The sequence below is a fragment of the Mycteria americana genome, chromosome 1 (genome assembly GCF_035582795.1).
Source record: "Mycteria americana isolate JAX WOST 10 ecotype Jacksonville Zoo and Gardens chromosome 1, USCA_MyAme_1.0, whole genome shotgun sequence".
In the NCBI taxonomy this organism is placed as follows: Eukaryota; Metazoa; Chordata; class Aves; order Ciconiiformes; family Ciconiidae; genus Mycteria; species Mycteria americana.
In genome coordinates this window covers 55363299-55377819 of record NC_134365.1, presented here as the reverse complement: position 1 = coordinate 55377819, position 14521 = coordinate 55363299, and the positions used below count along the sequence as shown (strand labels likewise).

The 14521-nt window shown below is 45.0% G+C and overlaps 1 protein-coding gene across 1 annotated transcript in view; it reads left to right on the top strand.

The window, feature by feature from the left end:
- Window positions 1–14521, top strand: part of GRIN2B (glutamate ionotropic receptor NMDA type subunit 2B) — a 168235-nt gene that overhangs the window by 88815 nt on the left and 64899 nt on the right. The window contains exon 3 of the mRNA XM_075498943.1: window positions 2549–2663. Within this exon, the coding sequence (XP_075355058.1) occupies window positions 2549–2663 (115 nt within the window). The remainder of the gene's footprint in view (window positions 1–2548; window positions 2664–14521) is intronic.

Below are 14521 nucleotides of genomic sequence, written 5' to 3'. Positions count from 1 at the left end.
GAGAGAAAACCCTCTGAAGAGTTATTGTGCCAAATTTGGAGACTAATTTCAGTCATTAAGGTGCGAAGTGAGGGATTTTAGTGCCGCTTTAAGTGTAAATCTCAAGGCAGCTCCAAGGATTGGAGTCGCTGATGATCCCTCCTTGATTATTATTAGTGGTTCTAATCTTTCTGGTGGAAAAAGAACAGAAATGACACCCTCTTGTGTCATATCTGTTGCTGATTTCTGTGAACTCTTCTTGTCAGGCTGTGCAAGGGAGATTCCCACAGTGGCATCATTCTCAGGTGGGAGGGGAAAGAAGGCTGAGAACTGTGTAATATTGCTGTTTGTTTAATTAGATATTGGCACTGCTTTCTAACTACTGACATATAAAGCTGCAGTTCCCATCAGGCTAACGGCAGCCTCATCCTCTTGGAGCCTTGCTTTGTCTTTACTCTGGTGGCCAGTGCAGAGAAGTCATGAAATGGGTGTAGCTGTAATCTTGGTCCACTGGAAGGCCTTCCCACCTCCAGAACCTTACATAGGTCTAGTAGGCTGCGCATACCCGGTGATGGTCTGTGCCTGGCGTTCCTCAGTACTCAGAGCAATGCAAACGGCTGGGAAAGAAATGCCAGAAAAAGAGCATGTGTGTTCCTGACATGGGATCTTTTGAACCATTGCAAACAATTGCGTGGCTAAGATTTTCCATGCGGCTGATGTTTTGGGGTTCTCTCAGTGTTTGGGTACTGAATGGGTCTGGCTTTTGGAAAATAACCAATAGGCTGCCTTTGAAAATCATCCTGTTGGAAATGTTTCACGCTGGGCTCCCTTATGGCTGTGTTTCCTATGCTGTGCACGTTCCCTGAAGGTCACAACATGGAGCAAGTATGGAATTTCCTTTAGAAGTAAACATAATTGCTGATTGCACTTAGTAATGGGGAATTAGTGGATGAGTTTAGTTGATTAATGGAGTTAGGACAAAAAATTTTGTGAAAAGGAAGAAGCTAAAATCATGATGTGCTTTTTCATTTGTTTTAAGAAGTTTCCCTGTTACTAATGCTTTCATTAAATTAGCAGGGAGTTCTCTGTGTGCAGATAGTGGGAAAGTGTGAACCCACTGAAAGAACAGATTTTTTTTTTTTTTCCTTGAAATTGGTTCAAATTGAGTTCAGAAGGGACAAACTGAAGCTGAATATCAGGCAATGTTTCCTGGTGTCACGGTGTAATAGAGCAGAAGAACCTCTCACATCTGTAATGGAAATGTCTCTTGTGTAATTTATAGGAGAACTGGGCAAAGCACGGGAGGACAGAGTCCTGGGGCTAGCCCTGCAGGCAGCTTGGTCACCTCTGCCTCTCATGGTGATGTGATGCTACTGGTGCCAGAGCAGGTGTATAAAGGCAAAATCGACTTTATGCAACAGCATTGTGAATTGAAGTGAAATATATGAACAGGGGAAACTGTCAGAGTGCCACGGAGATGTCATATAAGCCACTGAACTGTAAAATGTGTATTTGCCTCCTCCTCTTCCCCTCAGTGTCATTGGATGGCATGACAGTTAAGAAAACAATAGAGTTGATTCTCATTTACAGCAACACCACTTTAACATGTTTTCACGATGCAGCAAGGCCTTGAAATGAGTGTAGCTGTAATCTTGGTCCACTTAAAGGTCTTCCCCACTGCCAGAGCTGAGTGAAGAGGCCTTAGGATAAATAAGATTGAAGCCCGGACTGTTTAATAGTCCATTTGTACAGCTGACATGAGATGCCCCAAAGGGGGGTGCCTTGCGCAGAAGTGACGGGGCCTTTCCAGACAAAGACAATCATTAATGTTGGCTGCAGGGATTTGCAGGGCTGATCACCCTTGAGTTTGATCTTGCTGGGTATAAAGCATGACTCTGTCCCTAGGAAAAAGGACTTTCACTGGACTATCTCAACATCCACTGTCCCTATTCCTAAGGTGCTTCAGAGGATTGCTTTGGGCCCGACGGGGCGTGCTGGCTCTGATAGGGGTGTGCTCACAAGTGTGCTGCTCCTTCCTCTGCTCTCTGCAGCTTCCCTTATCGTTGCCTTGATGTTTGGGCTAGGGGGAGGCTGTCCCCACTGCTTCACCTGTAGGCCATCTCTGTCCTCAAATGACATGTGAAATTCGCTTTGGAAAGTGAGCAAAGTGTGGGCTGTGGAGTGTGTTCACACAGATAATTGCTATGGATCTCTCTGCCCTTTGGGGTAAGGGGAAATCAAGGACCATGGGCACACATGTGTGCATGTGACTCTTAGTTGTACTTTCAGGAATTCATTGAGAGCCAATGTGGGACATTGCTTCCCTAGCCCAGTCACAAAATGGGGGCAATTGCCTTGCCTTGCCTGATTGTCCCAGTTCCTGGAGTAATTGTCCTGCTTCTTCCACCGCTTTCCTCTTAGATTTTCCTTTGCTCTTCCCAGCTTCATAACACTGTTTGCACTGTGCTCCTACTGTCCTGGTGTAAGCTACAGGGCAGGGGGCAGGCTCTCATTTCGGGTTTGGTTCCCAAGCTTTAACATTCTCCTCACTCTTTTCTCTCCCCTGCAGGTACCTGATCAATGTCACATTTGAAGGCAGGAATTTGTCGTTCAGTGAGGACGGATACCAGATGCATCCCAAGCTGGTGATCATCCTTCTGACCAAGGAGAGGAAATGGGAGAGGGTAGGACATGTTTGGTAATTCTCAAACTGTGTCAGGGAGGAGGAGGATGGAGGAAGGCTCCAGGCGAATAATCCCCCCCACCTTTCTGTACTTCTTATCAAGGGCTGGCAATCTCCTCCTTGCATCCTGGACTACTGGTATCTCCAATACGCAGGCTGCTGTCTTCTCCATGTAGGATGCCATTACATTCTTCCATTAGTGTGCATAAAAAATTCATCAGCTTCCCTTCTGTAACCTCTGAACATAAGTATTCCTGCCTTTCAGAGAAGAGACCTCCTCTATGCCATGGGTTTCAATGGAAGAGACAGAAAATATTTCTCTGCATGGCTTGGAGGCAGTGAAGTTCTGTATGCTAAATGACTGTGATTGAGCTCCAGCCACACTTAGTAATATATGCCAGTGTTAACTGTGCTTGATATATCTGGCCACTGTCATTTGCAATGGGATGGTGCATTAAGTAGGATGTGTATGTGAGATCATATTGAGTTGTTCAAAGACCCAAATTTGCATATTTCTGAATAATTTGCATGTAACCCAAAGCACTGTTTTAGAAATGGTGTGGATTTCTGTGTTAGTGCAAAGCTTTGGTTCATTTCACCTCCCACATAAATGTCAGTGGTCCAGGCTCAGAACAAGCACTCCTAAAGGGTTTGAATTGAAGTAGAGGGGGTAGTTTGAGGCTAAGAAAATAAGATATAAAAAAGTGATGGGGGTGACAAGTCAGAGTGAAAGCAAGGAGAATTCAGCAGAGCTCAATAGATATGAAGCGGAGCTCAATCTGGATGTGATCATGTGTATGGCTTAGAAAAATGCCCTTTTGCCCCACCAGGCAAAGAAAGCCTTCTCTCCTTGGCTGCTTGTTCCCTACATGGACTCACCAGGAAGAAATTCATGGTGAAACAAGAATGAAATAGGGGGCTGTCAGGAGAAGTGCATTCAGAAGAGGGCTGCAGGAACAACTTTTGAAGGAGGCAGAAGAGCCATTGCCTGGCAGGCACTAAGGTCTCTCAGTAGTTACAGGAGTTTGGGAGGAGGGTGAAAGGCCCCAGCTTGTGCCTGGTTTCCAGGAAGACTGGTCTACCTCGTGGTCTTGGCACTGGGAGAGTCAGCAGAGGTCTCAGTGGGACAGGAGCATGAGGATATGTATGGCATGAGTGGACAACCCTTGGATGTGTTTGGAGGCAGACTGGCTGCTCAGGGAGTGGGCAGGGAAGGCTTGGGCTGCAGAGACCGCACATCAAGCTCTGCCCATGACACAGCTTTGCTAAAGTCCACCAGGCAAAGTCCAGGAGGATTTGTTCCTAGCTGGCACCAAATTTGTTTTCACAGAGGAAAACTCAATCATCAGAGCAGGAAAACGTGGCAGTAGCAGCATGAATCCTGCTAGGGATTATTAGCAGGGCTAGCTGTGGGGAATCTGTTGCTGGAATGCTTTGCAGGCTCTGGGGAGGCACAGCTAAACGCAGTGCTTCTCACACACATTACCCTGTTACACCCTCAGTGAGGGCTCGGGGGCTTCCATTAGTGGTAAGAGGGGTTGTTCAGTCTCTGAGAGCACATCCGTGGTCTCTCAGATGAGCCAGACAATTAGTGGAAGGGATGCTGGTGAGCTGGAGCGTTGGGGTTAGACCTGGGACCTGCCTGAGCCTTGCTGTCTGTGGGGACTACTTGTCATCCTTTAAACCAGAACAGTTCTTTGTTTCATAGGAGCTGGGGCTGGATTGAAATGAGACTATGATGAACTATGGTATTAGTGGTACGAAAAGTTCATAGTGCTTCCTGAACACAAATGTTTTACCTTGTAGTGGGTGTCTCACTCATCGGGAAGATCAGGTTATTATAATCAAACTCTGAGCTGTTTGAATTTTACACTGGCAGATTCTTCCTGGAAAACGCAGAAGTTAACTCCAACATGCTCTGATCACAGACAAATACCGTTGATACCTGGAACCTCATACTCTGTTTCTTAATTTTCTCCATTCAGCAGAAATGCAAACATTAAAATAAAGGGTGAAACAGAGCTCTTTGTGGCAAAGATCATTGTTTTGTTCAGTGTTTGCAGGGAGTCAGGCAAAGCAGAGTGCTGGCCCTTAACAGCAGCTCCCAGGCAATGCCACAATACAAGCCATAAATTATTCATATATTATTAGCACACAATCCCAGTACCTTTGTAAGTGCATTGCTTTGCAGTGTAAAATCATCCAAACTCTCACTATTTTTTGCTAAATTAGCAAGGTGCTTTGTCCTGGCAACTTCTAGGCAATATATAGAAGAAACTGCGCAAAGTGCAGGAGAGTTTCCAAGTCAAACACTCTGGCAGTAGGAGATGAAAGATGAAAGGCTGCATGGGAAGCACTGATTCGGTCCACTTGTGTGCGTTCACAAGTCTTTAATTACATCGCTGCACACTTTTATCCATAATCAAATGCTGTGCCTGGAAGGAACATCAAGAGGTCATTTAGTCCTTCCCTGTGCCCAGGGGAGGGATCAACTAGACTGAAATTATTCCTGACAGATGTTTGTCTCACCTGTTCTGAGAGTCCTTCGATGCTAGAAACTCCATGAAATCCTGAGGCAATCTCTTCCATGGCTTCTTTCTCCTTACCCTGGAAAGTTTTTCTGATGTCTAACCTAGATTTCCCTGACTGCAGTTTAAGCCCATTACTACTCGGCATCTCCCTAGTGGACATAGAGAATTGCTTATTCTCTTCCTCTTTTTATCTTCCCTATGTATGTTTGAAGGCTTCTATCATGTTGTATCCCAGACGTCTCTGCTGTAGATTAAACAAGAATTTGTTCAGTCTCTCCTGGTAGGTCATGTTTTCTAGTCTTCTGATCATTTTTATTAGTCTCCTCTGGATTTAGTGACACAGTTTGCTGCTCTGTACAGCTTGGTGCAGTTGATTCTTGAAAGATGGCAAATAGATTGTGAGGAGTACGTCTCATGGGGTGTATATATATAAAGAAATGTTTTCAAACAGGTGCGAAGCCTTCCATTTTCTGAGCAGCAAAGGTGCAGACAGTGACTGAACTGTTTCAGGATTTCAGGTCAGTGAATTTTTTTGAGATTTTGATTTTTCATCCCAGTTTGGGAAGAAATATCTTCAAAATCTCACCAGTTATTTCAGAACAGGAATTCATTTTCCAGGAGACCGACAGCTGTCCCTAGACTCTGATGATGATAAATCTCCTCCTGTGTCCTTCAGACAGACTGAAGCCTCATAGGGCTGACAATCATGAAAGAACACGTAGAGCAACCACTTTCTGGAAAGGGGCAGTAACCTGAGCTCTTCTGCTCTTGTAGCCATGAGTGATGATTCCTCTTGTGATAAGCAAATGTGATGCATTTCATTCACTCCTCTGTTCTCTGCTCCTTAGGGGCAGAATGCTGTGTGCCTTCCCTCACTACCTTTTAATTAGCTAGTTAGTAGAGCTCTTTGCTTCACTGGCCAGACAGACTAGGTGTGTTTTGGGTGCCTAGATGCCCCTGTTGTATTTATCATAGAGGGGCAGGTATGCAGATGGAGGTGGTGAAGGGGGTCCGCTTTATTCCCCATAAAGGACCCTGCCTCAATGCAATGAAGAGCTGGGGCCAGAGGTCTCGCAAGGTGGGCCAGAGGCTCTGTACTGCACTAGGTTTTGCGTCTGTGCGTTGTGATGTTTTGTGTGGGAAGAGTTTTCACCCAGGCTTTTTCTTCACTTTACTGGTTGCTTTTCTCCTCTGCTCTCCTATAATCCCACATATGATGAGGACTTATTTCTGGGTTCATGATCCCTTCATGAGAGCTGGCAAGTGCTGCTGTCCAGGTCTTGCTCACATCCGCCTTCTCTGCTGAGGCAGGGCACAGGAGTCCTGTCCCATTAGCTCCCAGTTCCTCCTGTCTGCTGCCTCACTTTACCCCAGCAAACCTGGGGATGACACAAATGTTACTATCTCTGAGGCCCTCTTTGGGGCCTGCCTTTCGCTAATTTCTACTGAGTTTTGCATCACTTCTGTCACTAGGTTGTTCTCAGCCCCTCCCTTTTCCTGATGCTTCTCTGCCTCTTCCCTTAGGTGTGTCACTGGGGATTCAGAGGACCTTTCCATGCAGCTCATGACAGTAACCTCTTGTCACACCCCACAGAACCCTTTGATTTGCAGGATCCCTGGGGCATCTCTTACCATGCACGCTCCGGTAACTGCTGCTCCTGGCTGGACAAGCAAAGCCCCAGGTGATGGGTTTGGTCAGCATGCCACTACAAGCCATCATAGAGGAGAACAGATGGGAAACTTGTGCTGAAAGATTCATTCTCCCTGCTGCATGTGCTAATCCCCTGCCCCTATCAACCCTCACCCCCCTCAGCAGATAAAATGTTTGCCTGCTGCTGCTCCTATAATTATCAGTGTTTGACTTTTGAACTCTTGAAAATCAATTAGCAGCATCTGTTCTGCTTCCTCTAGCCATCGGTGTGGCCATGATTACAAATTCACCGACAGGCTGCTCTTCGCCTCTTCCCCTACACCATTGCACACATTAGTGCTCCCTGGGAATGGGACCATTTGCTGTGACACGCTGTCAGCTGCCTCAGTGACTGTAGACTTCCAGTACTTCCTAATGCTGCAACAGGGTGAAAAACGGTCCCACTACTTGCTGCCCCATGGGCTTTCCAGAGATGTATTCAGCCTCAATCGTAGTCCACATAAGGTGAGTTCGTGAACTTGTGTGACCCTGTGCCCTGCTTGGGACAGAGCAGTGTTATGCCCATCCATGCTTGGGACGGGTTCCCTTGGGATGTGGGAGGCAGCTATAGAAAGAAGGATTTAGAAAAGAAAAATGGAAAAATAAGGTTTTTTTTATCTGGAAAAAGAGGAAGGGGAACAAGATAAGTCTTCGGACATCTAAATCATTGTTGAAAAAAGGACATTATGGTCAGTTGCTTTTCATGTCCACAGTAAGCAGAAAGAAGAAGATATCTTGCTAAATTTTCAAGCAGAAAGATTTCAGATAGATATGTAGGGAGCTGTCTGATTGTTAGCATGGTGAGACATGGTGAGGCTCATTTGCTGGTGAGGCTCATTTGCTGGAGGACACACAGAAAAATATCCAACAGTGCGGAGTTTAAATCTATCTTGTCCTGCCTCAGAGCTGGTGGATGCAGTAAGTGATCTCTTGTGGTTCTCTGCCAGACTACATTTCTGTGATTAGATGAACAAGATGAACCTGAAGAGTGTCTCACAAGAGCCCACATATTTGATAGGAAAGAAAAACTGGGTTATGGACAAGCAGATCAGCAAAAACTTCAAGCCTGGTCCAGTGAGGACATAATTTCTGCAAGCTTCTACCATGTACCTTTTGTATGAGCAGGCAGTCGGTGCATGAAAGCTATTGTGGATGGCTGCAAACAAAAGCCCTTATGGATGTACTTGTCACCTCCTGCAGTCTGCAGCTTTGGAGGGCTGATGAACACCACAGAGACGCTGAAGAGGCTGTAGCTTTTGATGACGACGCAGCCTTCAGGCCTGGTCTCAAGTCTTTCTGTGCATTAAAAGAAATATTCACTGTCATTTCTTTGTATGCTTCAGTGTCCCAGTGGCAGAAATAACAGGGGGGAAGAGGACTGAAAATCTGATCAGTATTCTTTGCTTTTAGTAAGGGTCTGTGTGGTACTGGCCACTCCATGAAGAAGCAATATGAATCATGTACCTGTTACGTTGCCTAGCAGAAGGAATGATTTAGATTTTTTAATTTCATTTTCTGAAGAAGGGTCTTTAAAAATAAGAGAGGAACAAGAATGTAGGATTGTGAGGTGAAAACTGCAGCTGTGCAAATCCAAGCATCTTCTCTGAAGGCCCTTGCCTGCCTTTGGAAAGATGACTAGATCATTTGGGACAGTTTCCTCCTTGTGTTGTCTGGTGCCCACCTGAGCAAGCCTTTCTGATCACTCACACATGCATGCACAGGTATGCTTGCCTCCCTGGGGCAGAAGTTATTGCCTTTGGTCAGGTTCTGCTCTGTGTGTGGAGTTTTGGCTCCTTGACAGCACGTCCAGGGACTTCAGAGAGGAAATGTTTTTTTATCCCACCGACTCCTTTCATGGTGAGACAAGATTGGATTGTTTTTGCCAATCAGTCTTGTTTTGCTAATTTCCCTGTGTACATGGGGATTTATGACTCATTGTCCCTGAGGAGAAATGGCATAGGAGCTTGTTTAAACCTACTCAGTTAGTGACTGATTCTGTTCCCATAGAACCAGTTTTTAGGAGGATATAGCTTCACTTAGGGCAGATGAACCATTCTGGATTTAAGCACAGATGGCTGAAATTAGAATGGGAGTTGTAAATGCATTTCCCCCCTTATTTTTAAAGTGTTCTTTCTGGACATTTCTCTAAGAGACTGTAATTTCCTGAATCCCTTGCTTCTCATTGGACAGCAGATTTGCATCAAAGAATACATATTTTATGGATACCCCACTCCCAAGTGAGTGTCCCTTAGATACCTGATCTAGGTCACATCTGATGGCTCTGTTGATGACCCTGATTCAATCAGACAACCAGATGGCTTTATTTGTGCACCTATGCTGCACCCACTGTCAGGATTTGGCCTGGTTTCTCACAGTTGTCCAGGATGCAACTGTATATATTTGTGGCTAGTTATGGCCATGTTAATCTTACACTGACTCGTAAGGAGAAGGGCAGATGCAAGTGCCACACAAAGCTTTCCTTATCAGGGGATAAATGGAACAATCTTTCTAAAAAAGCCTCCTGCGTAAATCTTGTGGACATGCTGATCAAATGGTATCTTTGCTGAGTGATTGTATCAGACCATTAGATTAGATTACTGCATCCTGCAATAATGAGCTAGTCCATCTCTTTGACCAAAGAGGACACTAGCTGGATGTCTCCTCCTAACCACCATATATTATGTCAGTATAAGCTGTTTGCTCTCTTTGCCTCTTGCTGAAGCGGTTCCTGACTTTGCTTGAATTTTGGAGTGTATTTGTATGATTCATGAGCCTGCAGAAAAATATTCTGGCTCTTCTCCACTAGGCCCTACTCCTTGGCTACCGGAGGGAATGCTTACATTGAAACAATGACAGCTTCTTGGAGAGACCTTGTCCTCTAATGCAAATCAGATATTGGAAAATCTGGAGATCTTTATTAAGCCCAGGCCGTAGTTAGAATGCCTCCTACCATTTCTGTGCTGGTGTAGCTGATGAGGGTGATAGTAGCCATCTGACCTTTACCAGGGTTGCCACCCTGACTCCTTGGACAGGGCAACCCCGAGGACCGTGCCCAGTGTACTAATGTGGTAACACCATCCAGCCACGGGAGAAGACTGCTCTTGCCTTGGTTGTGTTCTGGATGAGAGCTCTAGTCTGGGGCTTTCTTCCAGCTGACTTCCCATGCCACACAGCGAGGAGGGTCACCATTCCCCCTTGGCACAGGTACATGCAGTCACCTCTTGCGCGTCATCATTGCTGTCCCCAGCCCCCATTTAGGGACTTGGGACTCTGCTCTGCAGGGAGCTGTGTGAACGCTAACCAGAAAGGTGGCTCCTACCCCAAAGTGGTTACACTTTAATTAGAAGACAAAAGGCAGCAGATGGGTACAGATGGACCAACGGGGGAGTACAAGGGAACAATCAGACAACATTAGTCAGCATGGTAGGCAGCAGGCTTTACACACCAACTGCCTAACTCTTGTGAAGGCTTTGATAGGCAGTGGAAAATTATAACTGGCTTTGTGCAGGCTTATGGGGGGGGCTCATCAAGACTGTGAAGGGCAGATGGGAAAAAGCAGTAAAGGTGCTTTTGTGTGCTTGGAGAGCTACGGCCGAGAAGGTGCAACAGCTCAAAAATACCCAGTGCTGCTGGAAAATTTCCAGTCTTCTTAACATCGGAGGGGGTAATCCTAACTTTACAGAGAACCAAAAAAACCTGTGGTAAGGCTATGTCTTGCGATGCAGCACCACCACCTCTCAGTGCAGGGCTGGTGTGCTAGTGCCAGAGCCACATTGCTTCTGGTCGAAAACCCTCCTGCTTGCCACCAGCCTGGAGATTTCCATGGCATGTCAGATGCTGCTGTGTATCTGTGTCCCTGTCATCGTGAGCATTTCATTGATTGTGGGAATGTATTACACCAGCTTGTTGACAATAAACATCCATATCTTAATTCAGGTGATAGCTGAGCTGCTGCGGGAAGATGAGCTTTCAAGCATGGGTACAGTAATTAAATATTCCTATCACAACAGTGTATCAAGGATCCATCCTATCATCTCTGATCAGTCCACAACATCCTCAAAAAAACAGGAAGGGGGGTTTGATTTGGTTAGAAATGAAAGAAAGAAACATAGCTGCTCTTTTGTATTTTTTTGGTGAATGAAAACAAATTCATATTTCTTTTTGAGTCCACATGAGGTGTTTTTCTGACCTGAAAAAAAAAAAAAAATCAGGTCATTTAAATGTAGTAAAAGCATTTTGTGATGTAGACCAGTTTTGACAGAAAAATGTCCTGTGAAAATGAAATTTTTTAAAGCTTTCATTTTGTGCATTGCCATTTTTAAGCAAAGCATGTCGTTGTGAAAAGTCTAAGTGATATATGCTGACATGCTAAGAATTCCCTCTCTTGAGATCCCCTCCCCTAAGAATTGCCCTCTCTTCAGGCCAACATTCTTCTCTAATTTCAACCTGAGCACAAGAATGACTTTCTCCCTAAACTCCATTTACGAGTGAACTGACTATTTATCAGCCCAACAGTAGCTGCTCCAGCTGTACTCCACTCAGGAGTGGCACGGGCAGGTTGTGCGCCCTACAACACCGCACGGATACACAGCACAGCAAACTTCACTTTCCCCTGCTTTGTCCCCAGCCACATACTGGAAATCGCTTCAGGGAATCTGTTAGCAGCCAGAAACCACACAGGTTGCCCCAGCGCCATTGGAAGAGGCAGTTTATTTCCTGTTGCTTTTGGTGGCCAGGCTATGCAATGAAAAGACAGCTGAGGAAAGCATGGGAATTTTGGCAGCTTTAAGATTTGAAATTCGTGAAGAGATTAGGGCAGAGAGGAAGCAGCCAACCAAACTGAGTCTGGAGAAAGTGCTAGCATAGCTTCTGCTGAAGGAGGCTCACAGTGAGTGAACGTGCCCCCGGTGCCTGAGGGTGTGTTTTCATCTGTTCGGTTGCATTTGCTTGAGACTCTGTCTCATGTCGACAATGTCTTTGCTTGGCCTGTGAATCCTTTGCTTTTTCTATTTTTACATTTCCTGAATGTTATTAACTGGAAGCTCTGTTTTCCTTCCGTGGAGCTTGAGAGAAGGAAGGTGCTGCTGTGCCCTCATCTGCGTATTCATAGGACCCTATGTTTTTCTTTCTTTTGCCTTTTTCTTTTGCTTTGTTTTTCTTTCTCTTCCTCCTCCTCTCCCCCATTTTTTTTGCTAGGGTTTTGGCAGTTTACGTTTTCTGGATTAGAAGTCTCGCCACATTTCCTTCTGAATGCATTTGAAATAAATTTTTCTTAATACGAAATTGCTCAGACTTTTATTCAGTAAGGAATAACTTGTTTGTTGTGTCTTTGGCTTGGTTTCTCTCCTCTGGTGTTCGTTCTGGCCAGCGTTTCTGTCCTTGGTTCTCACACGCTCCTTGCTTTGAGTTTGAATCCTGATTGTGTGTGGTTGACTTGGCTTGATGCTGACCTGCATCTTGGCAGTATTTTTTACTAGACCAGGACAGTCTTTTCCCCTGTGGTTTTCTCCGCTCTGTTATGTGTTAACTTCTTTGCTGCTTTTCAAAGGTATCTCAGTGTTAAAACTGTGGTTATCACTGGAGCTACTCTGTGCTTGAGTTACTCTCACTGCTCATGAACTCTGGCATGCGTTTAGTGTCATCGATTTGAGTGTACAATATGTTCAGCGTCGTTTGTTTTCCCTCTGCCTGAACTGTGTTTTCCCCGAGTCTGTAATTTTTTCAGACTGCCTTTGGTAACGTTAGGTCCCGGCACTCACTCTTTCGTTGCCTTGTGGTGGTGTCTGAGTTTCTGTCACTATCCTTTGGCCTTTCTTCCTCGTGAAAGGCTCTGGCATTTACTGACTTGGGTTTATTTCTAAAATGTGCTGGGCGTTGTGCTGCCTTCTGCTGAGTCAGCAGTTTGCCAGGCTTATTTAATTTCCTTCTGCAGGGCTAGCTGCATTCTGCAACGTCTCCCACCATGCCAAGCCTGGAAGATTGTTTGACAGCCTTTTTCTTGTTCCAGTTTAAGCTTTCGACTTGGTCTGCATTTTGTGTGACAGTTTCTGGTGCTTATTTCCCTTAGGTTTATTTCCTCAGTTCCTGTACACGATAATGACTTACATTTCTATTGTTCCTTCCTTCGAGAAGGATCCTAAGCACTTTGCAAAATTAACATACAGGCAACATTTCACTATGAGTAACATTCAGCCGCTCGTGTGGTGGAATGGGGTTAGGCTGTTTAATGATGCAAAACAGCGCTGCACAGCCGTGTAGAGTAAGAAAGAGGAGACTCAAATGGAAGGAGGTGAGGAATTTTTAATTGGACTCTGGCCAATTTTGTCCCCAAAGTCTGTTTTGGGGGAAAATGACACGGGTCGTTAAAGACCAGGAGTGATAAGGCCCGTGTTCTTCCCTTTCCAGATGATAATGCCCAAGCCTCAGATATATGGTGGGAGGAACAAACGAGTCTGTGAAAAAACATAGTTCGGGATCAACAAAAATATTCATTAATTTTGGTCAGATATGGAGGATTTATTTTGGAAGTTTTATTGCTGTAAATGAAAACTGACATTTTGGTGTTTTCATGTAGACTCACAAAAGCCTTTAGATACCATTCACAGAGGCAACGTGGAGGAGGAAATGGCAGTATCTTCCCCCAGATCCCAGAGCCTCATTAGCCAGACGGTGAGGACAGACTCCTAGGCAATGGGAAAACTGCATTCAAATCCCTTCCGCCTGACTCAGAACGGAGGTTTAAACTGCGGTCTCCGTCACCTCTCAGGAGAGGGGTCTAGCCCTTGGGACTGGGATTTTTTTTAATTTATTTTTTTTCTTTTTTAATTGAAATTCCTTTGCCAGTGAGTACTCAAAGTGTCTTTGCAGATGTTTGTTTGGATCCAAATTTCCATCACTTTTATTAATCACGTCTGATAAAGAACATGATTTTTGTGTGTGTGTTGAATGGATGAGTTTGATTAGTGGAAAATTCAAAAAAGCAAAAAAACCCTGGGTTTATATTGAAGAAACAACTTTAATTTTTTTTTTTTTTTTCTGTATTGTTCAGACCTAGCTTTGAAAAATCATTTTTTGCACAGCTTAATCAGAACACCATTTTGGTCAGTGTTGGAGCATGCAGGGCCGGCCCTTATGAGACTGCGGAAACTGTGCAGCAGGGCAGCTTGCCACCCGCCACATAACACAGGGTGCACACTGCAATGTTAATGCTAATAGGTGCTGCAGATCCTTTTGTTCTCCGAGTAGATCCACCCTGGTATTATGTAATCCTGTGGTTTTTGAGAAGAAATAGTGTTTGCTTTAAATCAACTTATATTGGGAGCAGCACTGGAGAGCAGAGGTGTGCTGCAAGTTTTCCAGTCTAAACAGTGTCATACGACAGTCTCACCATCCAAGCTGGGAGATCCGGGAATAATAGAAAGAGTCCCTTCTTCTGCAGTCTGCTGTCTGAGATCAGCTGCTGCACGCCAAGTTTAACTGTTTGCTCCGAGCATCATCTGGGTGTTTTAAGAATTCAGGATTGCTCAGGTCACTTCTTTCAGGCCAGTGCTTTACTTTTGTTCTTTTTTAGAAGTGGGAGCTATTTGCTTTCCTTCTTAGATGTATGCTCATTTTCACCGAGGCCAGAGTTCTTTGTAT